Source organism: Camarhynchus parvulus, chromosome 7 (genome assembly GCF_901933205.1).
Source record: "Camarhynchus parvulus chromosome 7, STF_HiC, whole genome shotgun sequence".
NCBI lineage: Eukaryota > Metazoa > Chordata > Aves > Passeriformes > Thraupidae > Camarhynchus > Camarhynchus parvulus.
Genome location: NC_044577.1, coordinates 12,316,485 through 12,338,032, shown reverse-complemented (window position 1 = coordinate 12,338,032; position 21,548 = coordinate 12,316,485). Strand labels below are relative to the sequence as shown.

Below are 21,548 nucleotides of genomic sequence, written 5' to 3'. Positions count from 1 at the left end.
CTAGCAGTTCTTAAGCACTCATCTTGCACAAATCCAATCACAGGTATCCAAGGAAAAAACCAAAATCAAGGATTCCCAAGAATTACCAGCCTCTGGCAGTCCTCTCAAAAAGAAGTTGCCTTGCATTAGTCTCAAACCACCAGTCAAACCTTATGTATAGAATAAATATTGTAGCAGTGGTAGAAGTTAGCAGGGCTGCAGAAGATTGAAAATCCAGGGGTTGGTCTGTAGCTTTAGGGAATATATGAATTCCTATTCTGTATTTTTTGCATGTTGGTTTGGTGGTGGTAGTGGTGTGTATGCCCAATGGTAAAACTAAATGCATGAGCCCCTTGCTTGATGCCCCACATAAAGCCAGATACTGGGGAGGTTGCACCCAACTTTTGTTGTTGCTTCCTAATGTCTTGCTGTGTGACATAGGACATCAACATCGTAGGAGATTGGATGTCCCCAGCTTGCTGCCACTGTTAACATTCAGTTCTAATTGCACAATTGACAAAGCTGTCCAGTCTCCTTCGAATGCAATGTCTCAGCTGTCTTTTGCTCCTTACTAAGATTCACAGCACTTTGGGTCAATAGTGTGGTAAGAGCTCACAAAGGCACACGCATTTTTGTCACACTGGATTATATAAAATAAATTCTGGTGTAGCCAGAGCTGGGCACTTGATCTGAGAACTCAAGCCTCTGCTGGCTGAAGTGTTGCCATTCCTGGCACTTGTGACTCATTCTCTTTAGGTAAACGTGTGCATTCTTGGCCTAGTGCACACGATATGTTACTGGGAGCTGAAAAGTTGTACAAATTTAGAGCACCACTTGAAATACTACAGAAATACTTGATTTCTGTATGCCAGCATGATCTTTAAACTGCACAAGGAAACCTGTACTTGGTGTTGTGCTGTAGGAAGCACGCAACCAAATTCCTTAAATAGTTACCCCTTGAAAAAGTTCCTGGTTAAACTGTCAGCGTGAGCTTTTTACTTTACTATGACCTTAGCAATGGCTTTGTTCCTGTTATACCTAACTAATGTCTTGCATTTTTCTCTTTCCGTCTCCTTTTGATGCAACCTGGAAGAAATGTCAAAAAACGAAGGTTCGATCCAACTCAGCAAGGCCCTATCTGAAGAAATGCCATTCAAAAATCTGCTTCTTGCACTACTGGATTTTGGGTATGATGTCTTTGCTGTAGCTATACAGGAACTAAATCAGTACAGAAGAACATGAGAACAGTGACCATAAACACAAAGTTGGGATGTTGAGATAAGTTGGAAATACTTCCTCTATTCACCTTTCTCTTGTTAACATTAACTGACAAGTGGTACAAGCAAACTGCTTCAAAAAATCAGGTTTTTTTTTCCTTTTCTCAAATTAAGAAGGAGACACACAGACCAAGTGCAATAAGAGAACTGTTCCAAAATAATGGAGTTGCAAAAGATTCTTTCCCAGCCTGCTGGCACTCTAACTTCACTTGAGTTCGCATGACTTCCTTTTTCTTATCAAACTCCAGTGGCATGAGGAGCTACTTTTGAAAGGGTAACCTGCATGGCTCACATACAAACAACCAAGTTAGCAAGCTGACCCCAAGCAGAATCTGCAGCCCAATAAATACAAACCACTGGGAAGCCAGTGCCAGGCTACAACAGCTTTTCCAGCCACGCAGTGCATTCTGCAGCTGGACTTAAGGGTTCCCTGCTCCATGAGCTCACTGTCCACCTTGGACAGGAGCCTCTTGGGTATGGAAGCTAGAGAATGATGGATGGAATTCTTCCAAGAAGGAAAAAGTGTAAATATGGAAATAAGATTTTGATGTATCATTTTCACAGATTATATATAAATATATATATAGAGAGAAAAGAATTTCCATATAAAAAGGTTCTATTCTTTATGTAAATCTATTTTTGATGTTGGGTTTGGTTTTGGGTTTTTTTCTTCCCCTTTTTTTCTGTAGCATGTTGTACAGGAGATGTTCTGGGCTTGCTCAAAAAAGGCAGATAACAGCATGCAGATGCAGGGAGTTCTGACACCAAACAGATGTGTTCTAAAGTTTGTATGCTTGAAACCAAAAACAATTAAAATGTATAAATGCATATCTATGTATTGACTATAAGTCTGAATTACTTCTTTTGGCTGTTATACAGACTTTGCCATGATATAAGTAACACACACTCAAACTAATCACAGAAGTGCCAAGCTCTTTTTTTTCTTTTAAGAAAAGCTACTTTTTTCCTGCCTAGATCCTGTAAAATAAAAACTTAAATAAGCCTTAAAATACTCAAAAGATGTTAAAGCTTGGAATGAGCTATTATTCTCTTGCCTTCTGCCCATCCACTGGAAGCAGCTTGCAAAGGTGACTGACCCTTTTAACTCACTCCCTGTATCTCTTTGATGCATGTCACTATTCAAAGTTTAATGCAAGATTAATACTTTGACCCTTGGCTACTGATAGCCAGTCACCACCACAATATGGGCAAAATCCCAGGTAATTTCAGGTGTGCTGTCATTACTTTTAGAGACACCTTCTGCGCCAACACAGATTTTTACAGAGTGGTCCTGGGCAGCAGTCCTGTGTCCCTAGGAACCACCTGGCTGCAGCTGCCTTGAGAAAGGTTTGTGAAGAGGTCTAGGTTAGGGCTCCCTTAAAGTACAGAGCTGGACAGTCTGGCTCATCCTTTCAATCTTGACTTAAATCATTTGGTAAGTGAAGTAACTGAAAATTTAATTGCTGTGTCTGATAATCAGAATTAGATCCAAAATATTTTAAAAGTTGTAGTTTAGTAACAACAGAAGCCCAGTTACACTACTTCCTGCATCTTTGTTCAGAGGAAATCCATTTCCCAAGTTAGCTTTAACAGCCAAAATATAAAAAAAATGCTGCAGACATTTTCCTGTGAGTTAGAAAACCTCATTTCAGTTATTTTTCTTATTATGATAATGTTCAATTCAACAGTCTCAATATATTGGTTTTGATTCACAGTTGTTACTAAATATTTTCAATCAGCTTTAACATAATCACATTTACACTTACTACATTATAAGTTAAAGGTGCTGCACACACAGGTAGTTGACATTAATAGAAATTGTAAACCTTATTCTGAAAATTTCCTGCTTGGCTTTAAGCAGAATTAAATTAGTGACATTTCTCTGATGACAAACTAAAAATACTTGCAACTGTATTATGTTTCTCTAAAAATGCTGTGATTGGGAACACAACATCTAACTTTTTTCAGGTTCTGCTTCCAAAGCAAGCATAACCCACAACAGAAACACCAGTGCTATCAAAAATGACAATAAGTAAAGTCAACTGGATATACATAAACTACCTGTGTAATAAACCTTGGAGAAGCATTTCACAAACAACATTGTTAGTGTGTGATGTGATGTTTTAAATCAGACCACAGTGGTCCCCAACTACTATGTATATACATTCAGTGCTGGAGTAACTTTTTTATTTACACCAGCAGTTTCATAGCAATTAGGATTTCTTGACTGAATTTATGCTCCGGTCCTCAGCCATTGTGTGCATGGGAAGAACACACTTTCTGCCCTGTGTGCACACAACACAAGTGACAATACAGCTCAGAGTAGGTACAGGCTGAAGTGCTTCCTGTGCTGTTAGACAGTTAAAAAGCTGGATTTGATAGGTGTTGATTTTGTACATGCCCTCACTGTGCTTTGGGAAGTGCATATCCATTTAGCAGTATCTTGTTCATCGCAAAGCGGCACCAAAAGAAGACCAGGTTGACTCTGCCTCCATTTCATCCACTCTACATTTGCTCCATTATTTACCTATTCAGCTGGACAAGAAGCTGTGGTAGCTGTATGGCTCATTCCAGTCTGCTGCATGATCTCACTGATTTGATCTGATACTCCTAAAAGAGAAGTCTGCCAGGCAAATTAACAGCTGTATAGGTGCATGGTCAAGAAACAGATTACTCAAGGCTGGAGTCTAACCAATTTTTCTTTACTATGCAAAGATGGATATTGCACAAACAGATGAGACAAATGTCTGAGGAAATGCCATAGAATACTTGAAGTTATGTTTTAAGCCTAATCAGTCATGTTTTATATTCATTACTGCTTCCACTGTTACTCTTCCTTTTAAAAATGTTTTGTAATTATTTTTTTAAGTGCACAACTCGATGTTGTTATAAATCAAGTTTTTGTTTGAAGTTAATACTCATTCATATTCTGTTGGCTGCTAATGAATGGAAATTCAATAGTCCTTGTTCTGCATCTTAGCAAGATGAGTATTAAAAATGTCATGAACATGGAATGGAGTAGTTTTTAATTTTCAATCTTTTTTTTTCTTATTTATTCTCTCAGTTTAATTTAATTTCTGTGTTCAAAGAATCATCACCTTTGTAGTAGTGGAAACCGAATGGAGTTTTCTTTTATGAAAGATCTCAAACTGTCAAATCTCACAGTGAGGCTGTGTCTGTGGGAGGATGTTGCACGCAGCCTCTCTGCCGTGCATGGAACCAGCGCCTCTGCACCCAGGATGGGCCCGGCCTGCTTCAGTCCCAGCTGCTGGCTACACTGAGTTCAGTGACATCTGGAGGCTTTTGTTAGTGGAGAGAAGCCTTTTCCAGCTCAAAAATCTGAATTATATAATTACAAGAAGTCCAAAATAAGGCCCTTGAAGTATTCTTTAAATAATTAGATCATAACAACCAGATACTATGGCCATCACTTTAATGGAATACTGTATGAAACTCCATCTCCCTTTTCTTTTTTTAGACTAACTCTAGTGAAGCCAGCCTGGGAAACTTAAATGCATGCATGTCACAGTTACCAGATAGCTACTGATACTGTTTTGCTTTCTCCAGCTCCAGACAGGGAAACAAAATACACTTTTGTGTTAGTATCTCCTAAGGATCTGTATGAAAACATCTTTCTCATTTAGAATGATAGAGTGAGGGAACACTCTCACTAATGGATCCACTATTATCCACATCTATTTCCTGTCATTTAAATATAGGATTTATCCATAAACTCAGTATAAACATGTGACATATTTTGGCTATAATTAGAATAGACAGTCATTCCTTAAAATAGGAGTTAAGTCTCTTGCAGCATATGAATAGAAAAGCAGTATAGAGACAGATGGATACCTGCTTTTGATTTCACAAGAAAAAATTCTTAGAATTGTTTTTGAAAACTTTCTCAGTCCCAGCACAAACAGGGAAGATTGATCTTGCTGGAACACTTACTATCATGAACAAAACCAACACAACACCAAGCCACATTGTACAAACCCAAAAAAGCCTCTTTTGTTCCAAATGTACTTCCTATAGATTGCTACCTACAAGAGCTGAAAAGTTAACATAAGTAATCCATCAGTAATATCACAGAGACTAAGTGTCCATAGAAAGCTTAAATAAAAAAGTACTTAAGAATTTTAATAGCAGAGATGCTCAAACCAGTACAATTGAAATAAAAGGTCACAAAAACATTATCTTAAAGCTACACACTATAATTAAGTTCAGTGATTTATTGTTCACAACTCAGCAAGCACATTGTTGTAGGTTTGTAGAATAAGTTATTTAGTGGGAACAGGTAACACAAGAGGGGCCACAACCCCTAGATAAGTACAAGGACTGCACATCAGACCAGCATCACCAGCCACTTAACATGTTATTTCTGAGCAACCACAAACTGCTGAGGGCAGTGTAATTATGAATGCTCTAATTTGTAGAAAACCCATAATCAAGTGTCAGCTGATTTTTTTCGTATTAAAATATTCTTCTAAAAAAGCTTGGTTTTGTGATAAGTCATGGGATAGCCCTCATCTTTACCACTAGTATTGTAACAGGCCATGCTTTTGTGTGGCACTTTGTGAGCCAGTATAAGAATTTCCCCCATCAAAGCTGGTAACTCAAAACATGGAGGAACTTAAATGTATTTTACATGGTCCAAGTCCAGTTGTCAGACTTCATGAACACAACACTGCACCGCTGTATATCATACATTCACAGATTTCCTCAGGCATCAGTCCAGCTGCTGGAGGCTTTGAGTTTCCTTTGGACACTGTGAAGCAATGTTTGCATCTGCACTACACAGAGCAGCTGAGAGAAGGGCTGGTTCTTGCAGCTGTATTTAACTGGTGACAAAGGCACGAGCACAATACCCCCCTTATATTACACACCAGTAACATGCTGTGGGTTATAACATTGCTTTGCCCCTTCTGCAGAAAGAAAGTGTCCCCACACATAACATGTGGTGCTTCCATGCGCTCTAACCTGGACAGTGTCCAGCCAAAAAACAGCACAGACAAACTGCTTTTGACTGGTTTCCTATCTCCAGCTGAGATGGTGATCAGTTTATTCTCATGAATGAAAAATGTCTAAATATCTCAAATCTACCCAAGGGTTACAGAAGAAAATGGCACCAGCAGCACCAGCTGATATTCCTGTGAGCCTGAGCTTTGACAGTGTCCTAAGGACCCTTGACAGGAGCTGTGCTGAACAACACCTTGTGCTGTCAAGCTGAAGGAAGTGCCCAGACCCAACAGCACAGCACAGCCCTGTTTTCCTCTGGTCAGTGGTCCCAGCTGTGTGGCAGCAGCACTGGGGACACCTAAAGCTCCACCTTGTCTATAGCAAAGCCTGACTTTCGGTCTTAGTGCAGTCACACAAAGATGCTTCCACTCCTCTCTTCAGCTTATGTAAACAGAGATGTTTATCTCCCTAACAAGGACCTCCTCCCAAAACATGATTTCTAGCTGTCTGGTTTGCTCCAAAGCACACTAATAACTGTATAATTACAGAATAAAATGGACAGAACTTGCAGTAGCAGTGCTCATGGTTTTGTTAAGCAGTCTCAATTTGTTCTTTCAAAGAGAAGGCTCAAGTTACTTCTAAAAGTAAGTACAAGGACCACAGTCTAAACCTCCATACTCCATTCATATATTTTTGTTGGGATTTTATGCATTCTGACCATCCATTTCCTCCCCATCCCTTTTCTCTTGTCAACATGCCCCACTCTGAGAGTGGCACAACAATGAAATCAGATGGAGGCAAGGTACACAAGCAAGCCTGTCTCCTTTGGAGTCAGTCACTTCTCCCCTGTTTCCTTTCATGTACATCTGAACTCTGTATTGCTATTTCAAGACTTGCTCCACTATGAAGTTACTCTTACAGATATTGTTAACAATAACTTAGTTTACACACAATGAATGCTTGACCAGGATGTCTGTGCCATGAGAAAGCAGTTCCAAGAAACAGAACTATTCTAGTGCCCTCCAGCATTCACTGAAAAGCTTCAGGAAATTAAACATTTTAACTCTTGCTTTGTGAAATGAGGAGGTCCCAAACACAAGACTGAAAATTGCCTCATTTGCAGAAGGAAAGAAACAATTGCCTTACATTACAGAACCCTCTCTGTGTGCTGTTGGATCAGAGGGCTGGGCAGGTAGGTAAAAGATTCAAGTCTCATTACATTTTTGCTTCAGTTTTCCTTCCTCTGATTTGGCTGGGCATTTTCACTTCAAACACAAGATCTCTAGGACAGGAACTGTTGTACACAAAGGTGACCTTTACATCCAGGCCAGGGAGCACTGCTTTTAGGCAGAGCTGGTTGGCTGATAAGTTTGAGACAAACCCCCTCCCCAGGTATTAAAAAAATTAAAATCTTCATGATATATGCAACTTTTTAGCTGTCCCTAATTAGTAATAGGGTAGGAAATAAAGAACCTTGTTAAATTAAACTATAATCTTTTCAGAAGTTCCAAATTAAACTCACTACATGGAAATTCACTCTAGTATCACCTTTGTAGCATCTCCTTTGAGAACAGGTCTCAAAGGTTACATTTGTAAAATGAAGATGGGAGTTTCAAAGGCTGAGTGCCCCGACCTGTTAAAAAAATAAATAAACTATATATTTAATTAAAAAAACCCCAATGTTCTATCTGCCTCTATCACATGGTTCCTTACTGATAATGTATGGGTTTTACTCATGTAAGTATTCTAAATGACAGAGCTTGTACTATTCATTCAGGAAAATAATTCAAGAGGGCAGATTTGTCTGCCAATAAATTATTCGTGACAGATCTTGCACATTAAAACCCCCCCCCAACTTTCTCCTCTGACAACAGCAGTAGTGTACTTACAAGGCTTCACATCTGTGGTTTGAAGAGTTGCAAGTACTTTATAAGTACCAAAGAACCCTAGTAGGAGCTACCAGAAAAACACAGAGCAAAGCAGAGAGACCAGCAAAGAGACTGAGAATGAGCAGGCAACCAAGGAGAACCTAAGATCCCCCAGTGCCCTTTGACACGAGACAGAATATCCTCATTACTCTCCAGAATCTCCTGTGACCTATTTGCTATCCCCTCCTCCAATTTTTTCTTGAAGACTATTTTCCCCAGACAACTTTGAGTGGGAACATGCAGACTCACCGAATGGGGGCGTGGCCGCCAGGGGAGTGTCTGTGCTGTGGGATGAGTGTGACAGTGGCAGGGCTGGACCCCTCCTTGGTGGCCCACTGGCATAGCCCAGGAGCTGTCCTGAGGCAAGCGTGCTCCAACACCCTTTTCTCCCAAGCAAAGAAACACTCTCAGAGAAAGAGAAAAGGTAGGAGGTTCCACATTGCAATCCTGCTCAGCCTCAGGAAAGAATGCACTGTGAAAGTGCTTTTCTCCTTGGGAGAAACTGATCCTGTAACAGCCTTGCTGTCTTGGATGTCAGTGGCAGTTTTAACATGAAAACATGTTTCACTGAACTGCTCTTCTAGCTGTGACATACCCAGGGTGACTCTCCTCTGCCTGGAGTGCTGAAGGTGAGAAGGGTTTCCCCGTTGTCTGTGGGAACATGAGAAAGCAGGAGGGCTGAGTCAGGAAGAACCAATGACTTTATTCTGGAGCATGTTGATACCAGTCCAGCACCCAAATGGCAACAAATCCTTTAACTCAAAAACTAATAGTTGTCTGGCTATAAATACTCAGAGCGCCATTAAATTAATCAAAAGCTCTCTAACTGAATAGTTAATGTGGACAACTTGCCCAAAAGACACGGATTAACATTTAATGTACTATGCTATCAGTTTGGGATTCTTTCTTATTTTCTTGGGATGTTTAAGTCTAGAGAAAAATGTGGTCACATCCTTTATAAAGGTTATTTGCATTTATAGTGTCGCATATCACCAGATTATGTTTTCAAAAATATATGTTAATTTTCTAACCAACATTGCTTAGCTTGCACTTGTAAAAATACCTGCTCCACACATCTTTTCAAAGCTTGTGTTAAATACATTTGCCAGGAGAGAAGTGTTACCTCTTCCACAAATTTAAATAAGTGGCTTCAACAATGAAGCCAGTTCACATTTCTGACATGTCACCTAAATTTACTCTTGGGGAAACACCCTGAGTATGGCACTGGAGACAGAGTCTCTCACACACAACAGTTGGTAGGCATAGAGAGAGGGACACATTATTACAGAAAGACAAATCTAGTCTAATGGGGAGCTGCAGTTCCTCAAACCTTCTAGCAGAAGGTCAGAGACATGCCAGGCTGTCTGCAGGGCTCCAGCTCCTGGCACAGAAACACCCTGGTCTCATGCCTGTCCCATGTCTTGTCTGCCAGCCCCACGGAAATGTTTCAGGTCAACAGCAATAGTGTACAGCACTGAAGAATTGTAAGTTTAGGTAACTATATCTTTCCACTGGTTACAACTGCTTAAGTGTTGCATCACACCCAGTGACATTCCTGCTGGTCATTTCAACAGAGAATAGACCTAGAAGGTTGTTTAGAGCACTGTGGGGTCATCAAACACTTTGGGAATAGAGATTCAATCCACCAAAAGAAAAAAAAAGAAGATGACATCAAAAGTTAAAAAAAACCACCAGGTTTAGATACTCAAATCTCTCTACATATCATTTTCAAAATTAGTAAAATATAGCTGCAGACTTTGGATCAAGTATTTAATTTCATTTCCAAGAAGCTCTTGTGAGTCAGGGATCCAATTTTAAGGACAGTTTAATCTTCTGCTTAAAAGAGGAGAACTGGAAAAGTTAAAAATGGAAGTAGAATTCCACACTCTTCCTTTGTGGATTTTGAAGAAAAATCAAGCCCCTACCAGGTACTATGAATTTGAAGCTAACAGACCTTTGGGTATCTCCCACTCTGAGAATCACAAGTTTTGCCTTTGCCATCACTTAGCCAAGTTTCACACAAAGCTGGAATAATTTGGAACCCAATTCAGCAAAACCCAAACTTTCAGCTAAGAATATGTCTGTAAAGCATTTTTTTTAGTAAGCCTAAAACAGGTGTCTTTCATCATAAGGGACAGTTTCAAAAGCTTAATACTGCTTTCAGGTGTGGCTGCTTATGGAAGTAACAGGCAAGCTGCGCATCCCATCACATGTTACTGTCTCTCAGCCTCAGTGCTGAATCTCCTTTTATGTGTAAATGCTTACTTAGCTCAAGCAACCATAAGCCACTGCCTATTAACTTAAATGTTAGTTTTAAACCACCAGAAGTTTTGCTAGAAGCAAATGCAGGAAGAAAGCAACTCTGTAGTTAGTTATTTATACCTTTGCTCTATTCAAAATGCAAATACCAGTGAAATGGCCTCCTACTTTTCTTACTTATCCCTTATATCTTTATCCTGATCATTTAACCTTTTATTTTATTTTTATATTTTTCTGGTAGAAATAGCATCCTTTCTGTAGTGTTACATGATCTGAAACCTCTGTCTCATCTATGAGTAAATAATCTCTGTCTCATCTGTCAGTAAATAATCAACTTTTCTTGATAAAAATATATTTCTGCAAATGACTCTGGATATGATCTACAGCTCATGTGAATTATATTCATAGGATATGGAGACCCACAGTAGATATGAACACTTGCTGCCAGGGGAATACATCATGTGCTGCAATGAAAGAAAGATTATTGATAGCTTAAGAAGGGCACAGAAAGCTTGACTGAGGGAGTGTGTGGAACTGAATGAGATGGCCAATCCTGGTACATTTCTTCTCCACTAGGAGGCTGAGGTGATCAATCTAATTATCAAAAACCTCTTTCCCAGAAATAGGATGTAAGTGCTCTGGTTCAGAGGGAGCAGAATGTAGTAAGCTCAGGAAGTATTTGTGGAGCCAACTATTTTATCTGTAGCAGTATTTCCCTTGAGCAGCAACTCTCATTTCTGTGAGAGCCCCTGGTTCAATACCCTTGGGTCTGCCAGGATTCTGAGTGGAATGAAACCAATGTTGTTCTTGATCCAAAACCAGATAAAGTGCACCCCAGAAGGGGACTCAAACTCACTTCTTAACAATGATTCCACAAAGATTGCAGGTTGACAGAAATCTATCAACTCACAAGAAGCATTTTATCATTTCCTTTCCATTTGGCTCTACCCTTAACAACTTGGGGACAGTCCTTAGAGTGACACACCACAGACACAGAAACAGCAGCAAAAATCACTTCTGTGGCATTTTAATCTTGCTCTGCTCTGGCCCCTGCAGCCAGGCCTACTATGAGCACAAGCAGTCCCAGAGTTTTTTCTACCCAGGAACTGCCTTCACAACACCCAGATCTTACCTGCACACTTTCTTTCTCTCCTTTGCCTTGTTCAACCCCCAAATAAAGAGGCAAGGAGAAGTACACTGGCTACCCACTTGCCAAAGGGGCTCCAGGTTGCACATGGGCCCAGAATCAGGTACAGAGCAGATTTTAAAAAGAAACAAACAAAACCAAAACCTGGTCCTTAAGGATCATTTCAGCTCTAGAACTTAGAAGAAAGTCTACTGGAATAGCCTGTATTCCATAGCACAGAGAAGAAATATTGGAGATCCTACATAAGGGAGGTTTCCTCCACCACGTTGCAAGGGCCCCTTGCAAGGTATTATACTCTTCATTTCATCCTGAAGTCTGTTTCAGCAGTTGGTGGCCACTATTCCCACCATTCCCAAACTCACACTTCTAGTCAAGTAAATTCAACATTTGCAAGTCGGCCAAAGTCCTACAGTACAGCTATTTACAAGGGTTCTAGCCAGTGTTCTCTCATCCCCAAAAAGTTCCTTGCACTTTTGTTAAATAGTAGCATTACTTACACAAAATACACTTTGACAGAGATTGCTTCTTGAGGAGATAAAGCATCACAAGAAAAGCAGTGTTTATTGTCATAGGCACGTTGCAAGACCAAGGGTTTAGAAAGGAAGTTCCTTCTCCATTTGCATGGACTGGATGCGCAGAAAGAATGCAAACTATAAAGGTATTGATGAACATCAGAGTCTCAAGCCAACTTTCCAGCTGAGATGAACCAGTGCAGGCCCACTGTGTTCAACGAAGATAAGCCTTATGCTACTGAAACACAGTTGCTTTCTGGGCAAGGGATTATGATTCCATGTGCATAGATAAAAGGGAGCTGCCAGTGAAAGCCTTGGAAAAACAAATAGTTTGCTGCCCAGCTGTATGGACTGGTACAGCTGCCCTGGCTTCAGACATGCAGCAAGGTGCTACACCTTGCTTGGCCTAGAAACTACAGAACAAAATAAAAACAATGTTCTCACCTGCCTATTGCTCCAAATAGCTGGTGTTAAGCAAGTTCTGCCCACCACTGGTTATCAGCACGGTCACAGAGCCCCAGCTCTTTGAGTGGTATGTTTTCTGTGTGCAAGGGCATCACAGCAGGCACAGTGAGCACCGGCAGAGTTGTCAGTTGCAGAGTTGGGCTCAGGCTTTTTTTCTCCATGCTGCACATAACAGGACACAGCCTTTTCATCAATGCTTTCCTTTCACTTCCCTGCTAGCTTAATTCATTTCTCCAACACAGAGGTTTTCCCGCTGCTACACAGAAGTAATAATCCAGCTGAGAACCTCACAGAGAGAAAATGCAACAACAGTAGACCACATTATTGTTCTTGAGAGGGAATATGGAACCAGACCATCCCCTTCTGCTGGAGAACGTACAGCCCTTCAAGTTAGGTCTTAAGGTAAAGTTGTGTAAATTGAGCTGCAGTGGGCAGCACAGCCCAACTACCTCAACTAATGCCTTTAAGTGGAGCCCTTCTGTGGCTCTTCTCTGGGTCTCTGCTTCAACTTCCATGAGCTGCAGCATGTGAGCTGAGCCCTAGCCAGCAAATAGCTCTAGTCGTGCCACACAGATTCCTGCTCTGGGGTGGAGGGATCTGCAACAGCCAACCACATAAAAGCAAGATACCTGAGGTTTGAGCCAGCTCTGGACAATATGAGTTCCAAGGGCAGACTTGCTTTCTACACTTCCCCTCCTGCCCCCCGCCGGTGCAGCAAGGAGAGGGCGGCAGCTTTGCCAGGTCTGTTACTCTTCCACCCCGCTGTGCACCCCTTCCCCTCAGCCATAGGCAGCACGGCCACCAGGCTGTCCCGGGAGGACCGGGGTCCGCAAGCAGAGGAGGACAGGCGGGACGGAGAAGCGGAGCGGACTTGCAGCAAGGACAGCTCCGCTCAGAGAAAGCGGGAGCTCCGGGTGCCCGGGAGCAGCGGCCGGGCCGGGGGGGGTGGGGGCTGCTCTCCAGCCCTGACGTAAAAACTAAGCGGGGCTGCCCGCTCCGGCTTCTTAAGGAGCGCGGCGGCGGCAGCGGGCTCGGAGAGCCCTGCCCTGGCCAGAGCCTGCCCGAGGTAAGCGCTGAGAGCCGCGGGCGGCGCGGGGCGGGCGGGGGCGGCGGCGGCGGAGCCGGGCGCTGCCCGGAGCCTCGGGAGCCGCGCGGGACCGCCCGCGGATGCTGCACCGGAGCGGGCACACGGCCCGGGACCGGCTGCGGCAGCTGCACGGCCGAGAGACTCCCGTAACGAGAGCTCCAAGTTAGATGATAATAACACATTAATTGATTAACTTTTAAATTATTATTGTAAGGCATTATTCATGCCGGGGAGTGGAGCAGGAGGCTACACTGCAAGGAGAAGCAGGGATAGGGGGGGAGCGTGGGAAAAGTCAGAACCAGAAAGTGTAAATAGCGCTCACACACACACAAACTTCAATGTATGGACAGAAATAACAAGAGATTGGAGGGTGTAGGGAGGAATTGTATGGAAGCATTCACCACACTCACAGGTAAGAGATTAATGAAATCTCTCGTTTCCTGGGCATCCCCTCCAGCTCTCAACTATCTAAAAAATACAGTCTTGAACCTTGTGGAAGACTAACAGCACAGTGCTGCCTGAGTTTGACCAGACCATAAGGACTAGTGGCGTTTGCTACTGGCCCTTACTAATGCCATGCATATCACACTTTCAAGGGCACTACCAACTCCTTGCCCAGGACTGTCCCCTTGTTTTGACAAATCCAGAACCCTTGTCTTAGCCAGTATTGTAATGTATAAAGTTTAGAATAGGTGCTGGGGACCAGAAAATGCAAATCAAACAGTTCCATTTTTAACCTGTACAAGTGAGATGGGCTCTGTCAAAGTCACAGAACCATCATTTAAAGGATTTTAGTATTATTATTTAGTATTATTAGCTTCTTTTAGTATTATTCCTTTGTTTGAACAATTTGTTGGGGCTCCCCACCCACTGTCCTGTGTCTGTTGCCTCGCCTTCATGGTCACATTTGAGACTGCTAAATTGCTTTGAAAACCAGAAACTTGATAAAGTTAACTATGTCCCTTGAAAAAGTCTCAGTAAACAGACATATGTGCATACTGCATGGCACACAGGTGTGGAAGGACTCTGATGCACAAATAAGAATAAAGTAGTGACTCACAGGATGTTTTTGGCTTGCTTCTGAGAAAGCAATCAAAGCCTGCCTTGTGGAATAGGGTACAGAAGAATGATGTTTCTTGGGGATCTTGGAAGCAGCAGGAGGACAGCCCTATTACTACCACTACTGTCATAAGTGACATCCACTAGGCAGTGCAGTGTGGGAAGAGCAAGCTGTCCCTCTTTTGTTCCTTAAATGCAATGTTCAGGTCCAGGGCTGTCAAGCCAGCTCTTCTCACAGCACCCGAACTCAGATTAAAAACTGACTGTAAGTAGCTGGGGAATAAAGTCTGAATACCTCAAAAATGTTCCCAGAACCAGGTAGCCAGACAGGGGGCTAGGTAAGAATAACATTTCTAGGACTGAAATCTCTGAAGAGTCCTTTAGCTCTATAAGGAATACATTCCACAAAGCAGACTACTCTTCCCTAGTCTCACACACAGGCTACTTTTCATGTACAATCCCTCTGCACATCAATATCCTGGCCTTTGGCATTTTTCTTCACACAGCAAAGGAACAGTTCTTCAGGATCACTCACAGGAGAGACTTTCTACACAAAAAGCCAGTTGCTTATCTAGCTTATTAAGAGAAGTAGCTTCCCACCCCCAACAACCAAACTGAAAACATACAAGCATGAATACTCAGCAGATCAGCACATGCATTAAACAGAATTTTGTCCTAAATGCTGGTCTCAGACGTAGCTGATTTCCACAACTGGGAAGTTCTCCATATACCATGAGTGACACTAAAAACAACCCCTCAAACTTGTTCAATATGAGAAATGCTAGAAGCTTGTTAGAAAATATAACAGAGAAGTATGTACTAGAAATGAAATCTGATGGAGACAACTGGGCCTCTCTGTCCACAAAACAATCATTCCCAGAATTTCTCCCTATCCATTATTGATACTACTTAGCAAATTTCAGAGTTAAAAAAGTTAATTCTCAGTGATCTGCAATACACATTTATACTTTTAAATATGCACAAATACATCTCAGCACAGGAAAGACAGGGACCTGGTAGAGCAAGTCCAGAGAAGGGCCACAACAATGATGAGGAGGGTGAAGCAGCTGTCCTGAAAAGACAGGCTGAGAAAGTTGGGGCTGGAGAAGCGCAGGCTCCAGGGAGACCTTGTTGCAGCCTTCCAGTACTTAAAGGGGGCCTATAAGAAAGATGGGGAGAGGCTTTTTAGCAGGGCCTGCTGCAAGAAGACAAAAAGAGTGATGGCTTCAAACTGAAGGAGGACCAATTTAGGTTAGATATAAGGAAAAAAATCTTTTACAATGAGGGTGGTGAGACACTGAAACAGGCTGTTCAGAAAAGTAGAAGATGTCCTATTCCTGAAAACAGTTCAAAGTCATATTGGACAGGACTCTGGGCAATCTGATGTGGTTGAAGATGTTCCTGCCGATGGCAGAAGGGTTGGATTAGAGACCTTTAAATGTCCTTTGCAACCTGAACTGTTTTATTATTCTATATGCATGGGTACATGTTGTACAATACAGATGCTATGTGATGGCTTTGCTATACCCTCTTCTCAGAACTGTTCTGCTCTTTAGCACCTAAACCACTCCTGGTCAATGGATGAATCTGAAACCTGCAATAATTAGAACCATTACATTTTCAACAACATTTTTCCACCTGCTGTCCACTGATCCTTGTGATTCTGAAGACTATTTTAAAGGGTTTATAAAATGTTGAGAAAAGTAAGACTGCCTAAAAGCTAAAATTATGTAAAAAGGAATGGATTTTTACTGAAAAAGATTTGGAATCTGTAAAGCAAAAATGGCAAAAAACTTCCAATATTAAGTATTTCCAGATAAGACAGTTCATCATTCAGATCTGAGGATGATTAAAAATTTTTACACATGCTTCTGCTGCACAGAGCATTGTCATTCCTCCAGTATTTATGCACATACAAAAAGCATACACAAATCTTTGAAGAGCAGAGAAACAGTATTTAAGTGCCTTGCATATCATGTAAAGTAACGGGATTTTATTCCTGCATCTAAGAGGCAGACTTTTTCAGCTTCTCTTGGTTTTCTTATATTTCAGTGACATAATGGATCTTGGAAGCAGAGGAAGAATCCACTGCACCATGAGACTCACACGCTCTCTCCTACTCATGGCAGTGTTCTGTGCGACACCTTTGCTCTGCCACAGTCAAGTTGATCCACTGGCTCTTGGGCGGGCAGACCCCCAGTGCTGGGAATCCTCCTCAGCTGTTTTACTGGAGATGAGGAAGCCTCGCATTTCTGACTCTGTCAGTGGCTTTTGGGACTTCATGATCTTTCTGAAATCCTCAGAGAACTTGAAACATGGGGCTTTGTTCTGGGACCTGGCTCAACTCTTCTGGGATATCTATGTGGACTGTGTGCTCTCCAGAACCCATGGGCTGGGGAGAAGGCAGCTGTCAGAAGCTGTCAGAAGCCCAAAGACGGCCACTCTACGTTCTCAGTTCACAGGGAGAAATCAAGGTCACTACTCCTTTAATATGCATCTCATGGGAAATAATTAGAGTCTAGTGGAAAGAAAAGAGATTGAGGCCTATAGTGCTATGTGGTAATAACACAGAAACAGAGGACAGTGCTATGCAAAAACCCCCTACTCCTCCCAGTGAAGTGTAGAGCTGTGTTTATGTTCAATGTGATCTCAGTAAAAATTTTACCTCCCAACAACCTGAACTCTAAGAACAGCTTTTAAGTTTCAGTTTGATAGGGTAGGAAAAGCAGGAAAAAGTGTGATTCAGGAGGATTCAAACAAAGAAGGCAGCTCAGCAACTGAATATACCAATATATTCTTCCACACCAGCATTTTTACCACAGTTGTGCTAGGAACAGGCTAGCTCTGAATTCCCATTCTGAGAGGAATGCATTGCACTGTGCTGTTGGGGAGAGTGGCAGCCTTTTGGCAGAAGGGGAAAGGTGTGTCTACTTGCCATCTAGCAGTCAGTCACTAACTATTTTTCATTTCCATACCAGTAACTTCACCCAACAAACAATGGAAAGAGATCTCAGATTTAGTTTCATGCAGGCTTTCAGACACAACTACAGCTCCAGGAAGAACACCACTACTTGTGACACTAAATGCTGCAATTCCTAGTCTCCAGGTTCCCAGCCCCCTCTCCATATGCCTGTCAATTACCATCCTCATTCCAAAAAGGGAGACACAGTATAGCTTTTCCTAAATCTCAGTCCCTTCCAAGGCTTCAGTTCTGATCCTGCTACCAACAGAGATATCCTTGCCTGGAGAATATCCACTTTCAGACAGAGGTAGGTGCTATAGTTTGATGGCAAGGTAGAAGTGCTGTTTCCATCACCAACAGTGTAGTGCATGAGCCCACAGAGAGAGGCAGAACTGCCTTTACACTTCAATGGATTGAGACCCTTATCTCCACTTCCTAGAGCAGTGTCTTAGTTATTAAGGTGCTTGGGGGGAATGTTCATGGAATAATGAAGAGCCTCTCTGAGCAAGTATCCATTAGACTGTCTCTAAAAAATGGACTTGAACTCAGGGTTCTTGCACCTCAGGGACAATACACCACTGGACCATCCCACTCTTGCCCACAAACCTTAAATATTTTTGAGTATTGAAAGCTAGAATCTGGAAGAGGAAGGACTGAGAGGTCCTTACCCTATTACCTACAGGCAGTATCCTGAACTTTGAGATAGGAGTTGAACTTGAATCAATCCCCTCAGACTGAAAAACTCACACCCACAGGGTCAATTGCTAACCTATGAGTCAAACAACCACTACCTGCAATTTAAAAGCAAGACTGGATCCTATCCTGCTCTGCAAAGAATCTGAGATCTGACTAGATCTTTACTGTGTTGGCATGCAGCACAGAACCTACCTCTGGTTTCCAAGTGGTCTTGGACATCACACAGACAACAAGTTGCTCAGTCCTTACCACACTGATGCACTCTTGGGTGCAAACACAATCCAGCTTTGGATACACACAGCAGTAGTATTGTCAAAAACTGAGATAACCCACCAAGTTAAAGCACTAGATTTTTTTTTGTTTGGGATTGCAGCTTTGAATATCACTGTCTAAACTCCCACTTAGCCTTTTGCTTACATCTGGCTCTACATATCTATATCACACTGTGATTTTCCTATACAAAGAGCTTTTTTTCGAGTCAAGATTAAAGAGTAACAGTCCAATGTATTTTGAAGAATCAAATTAAGGGTTTTATGATAAATTCTGACTATTCTTATCTCTTATACAAAGAGATTTTAAGTACTACTAAGTATTCACACCCTCTTTGTTTTGTGAATTGTAATCAGTTAATCTGGTTTCTCTGTACAGCTGATTAACATCAGTTTGTCACGGGCGGCTTATAGCAGTGACAGCCTATTTTTTTTTTTAAGAGGAGGTATCTAACTTCTCATCCAAGTCTCACAGTTTCTTAACAAAGCCAGCTGTTTTAATCTTTGTAACCTGTGGTCCGACTGCCTTATTTCACTAGTGCAAGCAGAAATCAATTCGTAATAATTGCAGCTAGAAATGGCACAGCAAATGATGAGGAATAGAATTTGCACTTATGCATAGTTATGCACAAGCCTGTTTCCTCAGCCCCAGGAGCAGCACTAACAGCACTTACATTACCTTGTGTACTTCACATCTACATGAGCAGGTATAAATAGCTTTCAGTAGGCTTGTTCCAGAATTCCAAAAATAAAACAAAATTTTCTTGTTTTATACTGTTACTTTTGCAACAGCTGGTAACTTTATTGCTTCATACTCAAGTTTTTTATCTTACTCCTCTTAAATAGTTAAAATTTCAATATGTTTGGGGTTTGTTTTGTTGTTTTAACTGCAAACAGGATCATAAATCAGGAATGAGGAGCAACCTGCATTCTCTGTTTTTCCTTAGACATATCACTGAATTGGAAAAGCAAGACAGATATCTGAACTTGGCACAGAAATACTGATGTTAAGATGTTATTATGAGCATTACATTTCAGAACTAATGGATACTTGTGAAGTTTGAGAATCGGGAACTTTTCTAAGGAGAAAAAAACCCAACTTTGTAAAATCTTAGAGGCACTTTCACAGCTACCCATACTTAGTCCTCCTGGGAAAAAATTCTCTTCAAGTGTGCACCAAGAAGTGGGAGAAGTAGCCCAGTTCCAGACTTACAGATTCAAATACTGTTTTCTGGAACAGTCTAGTCCCTCCAGGCTTTTGACTATATTCACAGTCTGAAGATACTCCTAAAGTCTACACAACCCATGAGAAGGACTACAAAATCAGAACAGTTGAATATGAGTAATCTGACAAACTGCCTCAATCAACCTAAAATCATACTTCACCCAGCAGCATTTCAACTTCCCTAGATATTCTGCAGAGAATTCTTAATCAGCTATAAGTAGAGACAAGTAGGGAGAGTTTTTCAGATACCTGGCCAAGCTATCTTTAGTAACTCATCCCTTTTCCCTAAAAACACCATGAAAAAGCAGGTTTCATAAATGCATTTCCAGTCTATGACAACACTGTAGTTACATTACAGTTAAAACAACTCTAACCAAAATAAGACTTTAGAGCCAGCAAGAAAACATAGCTTTTGTACTCACAGCAATCTTCCTGAAGAGCAGCTGTACAAGAAGATCCTCCTCAAGAAGCCACATCACACATCCTCCCTAGAAACATCCCAAGACTACAGCTATGAACCCTCTGCTTCTTCTTTCCTTTCTTGCTTTCCTTTTTTTCTCCTTTCTCTTTTCATCCAGCAGTACCCCTGCTCCTTTGCACTCAGCGGCCTCAGCTGTGCACACCGGTGCAGGTGATCAGGCTCAGACCACCCTTTGTCCCTTACCACTCAGTGGCCTCAGCAGTGCACACCTCCCTCACAGGTGCAGGTGATTGGGCTCAGATCACCCTTTGCACCTGGCCCAAGAGAGACATAATTCCCTGTCCCAGCTCTGCAGGGTGTTGGGGGGGTTGTGGGGCAAAGGCTATTGTACAATTGAGGTCTGGTAAATAAGCAGGTATTGTGTTAATCAGTTACTTTTTCAGAAGACAAATATGTTTAAAAGAAAGAAAACCAACCAGCTGCCTTTTAGAGATCATTGCAAAGAAATCATCCCATAGTTCCTCAAGGAAATAACAAATGTGCTACTAGACAGTGTGAGAAATCTCACCCACTGTGCAGAGAGGTTGATAACAGGCCAGTGTGGTAGTAGGATTCTGAGCAGACTTTAGCACTTTGATTCTGCTAATTACAAGTAGGAGAGTTTTATAGGAAGACTAAAGGAAAAGGTCCATACTGGGAAAAGATCAAAGTGACACTGAAAGGCAACATGCAAATGCAGGGATATGGCTATCATCAGGGCAAGAGGCTTGGGGACAATGCTGATAAAACAGGACCAGCAGCAGCTAAAGGCAGAGGAAACATGGATGTTGGAAACAGAGTATTCAGCTGCTCTTTGCTGTTTGGAAATTATTTACTTATATGCATTTTTATGTCACTTTTCAGGGATGTTTTCTCATATTCAGAGGTCACCAGTTCTGAAGAAGAAAGACTCATTTGAAGATTTAATAAGTATCCATATACATAAGAGTAGATCTATATTACTTGGAAGAGTCATTGGAGAATTAGGAAAAAAGAGGAAATTACACGTTTAGTCTAAGATTTTGATTTGTGGATAATTTTTAACTATTTCTATTTATTTTTTGTATTTTAATCCCCATTGATGTCAATCATGTGGTGGAAGAAGGCATGTAACCTCAAGCACGACATCTCTGATTAAGTTGGACTTATGGGTTTTCTTAATCACCTATGAATTAAGTCTCCTTACTAAACTGCATGACTTAAAAGCAGTTGCCTACTTTAATCTGTGTGTATATCAGACTTTTTGTAGTACATGTGATCTGTT

The 21,548-nt window shown here is 41.6% G+C and overlaps 2 protein-coding genes across 8 annotated transcripts in view; both read left to right on the top strand.

The window, feature by feature from the left end:
• ADAM23 (ADAM metallopeptidase domain 23) overlaps positions 1 to 4,261 on the top strand; it is a 65,936-nt gene extending 61,675 nt beyond the window's left edge. For 2 of the 7 annotated variants that reach the window (XM_030951935.1, XM_030951938.1), the window contains 2 exons: positions 1,073 to 1,166; positions 3,225 to 4,261. In XM_030951935.1, the coding sequence (XP_030807795.1) occupies positions 1,073 to 1,166; positions 3,225 to 3,282 (152 nt within the window). In that variant the 3' untranslated portion in view covers positions 3,283 to 4,261. Of the gene's footprint in view, positions 1 to 1,072; positions 2,085 to 3,224 lie in introns of those variants that run through there. The other 5 variants (XM_030951936.1, XM_030951937.1, XM_030951943.1 and 2 more) reach the window with 3 other exon arrangements.
• A 12,470-nt stretch (positions 4,262 to 16,731) lies between these two features.
• FAM237A (family with sequence similarity 237 member A) lies at positions 16,732 to 21,297 on the top strand. Its single transcript, XM_030951987.1, has 2 exons — positions 16,732 to 17,146; positions 21,149 to 21,297. The coding sequence occupies exons 1-2, from the start codon at positions 16,732 to 16,734 to the stop codon at positions 21,295 to 21,297; spliced, it is 564 nt and encodes a 187-aa protein (XP_030807847.1).
• Positions 21,298 to 21,548: the final 251 nt, after the last annotated feature.

Coding starts and splice junctions, on each gene's coding strand:
- FAM237A (XM_030951987.1), top strand. CDS start 16,732: ATGGATCTTGGAAGCAGAGGAAGAATCCACTGCACCATGAGACTCACA. Junction 17,147..21,148: donor GTTCACAGGGAGAAATCAAG/GTCACTACTCCT, acceptor GTCACTTTTCAG/GGATGTTTTCTCATATTCAG.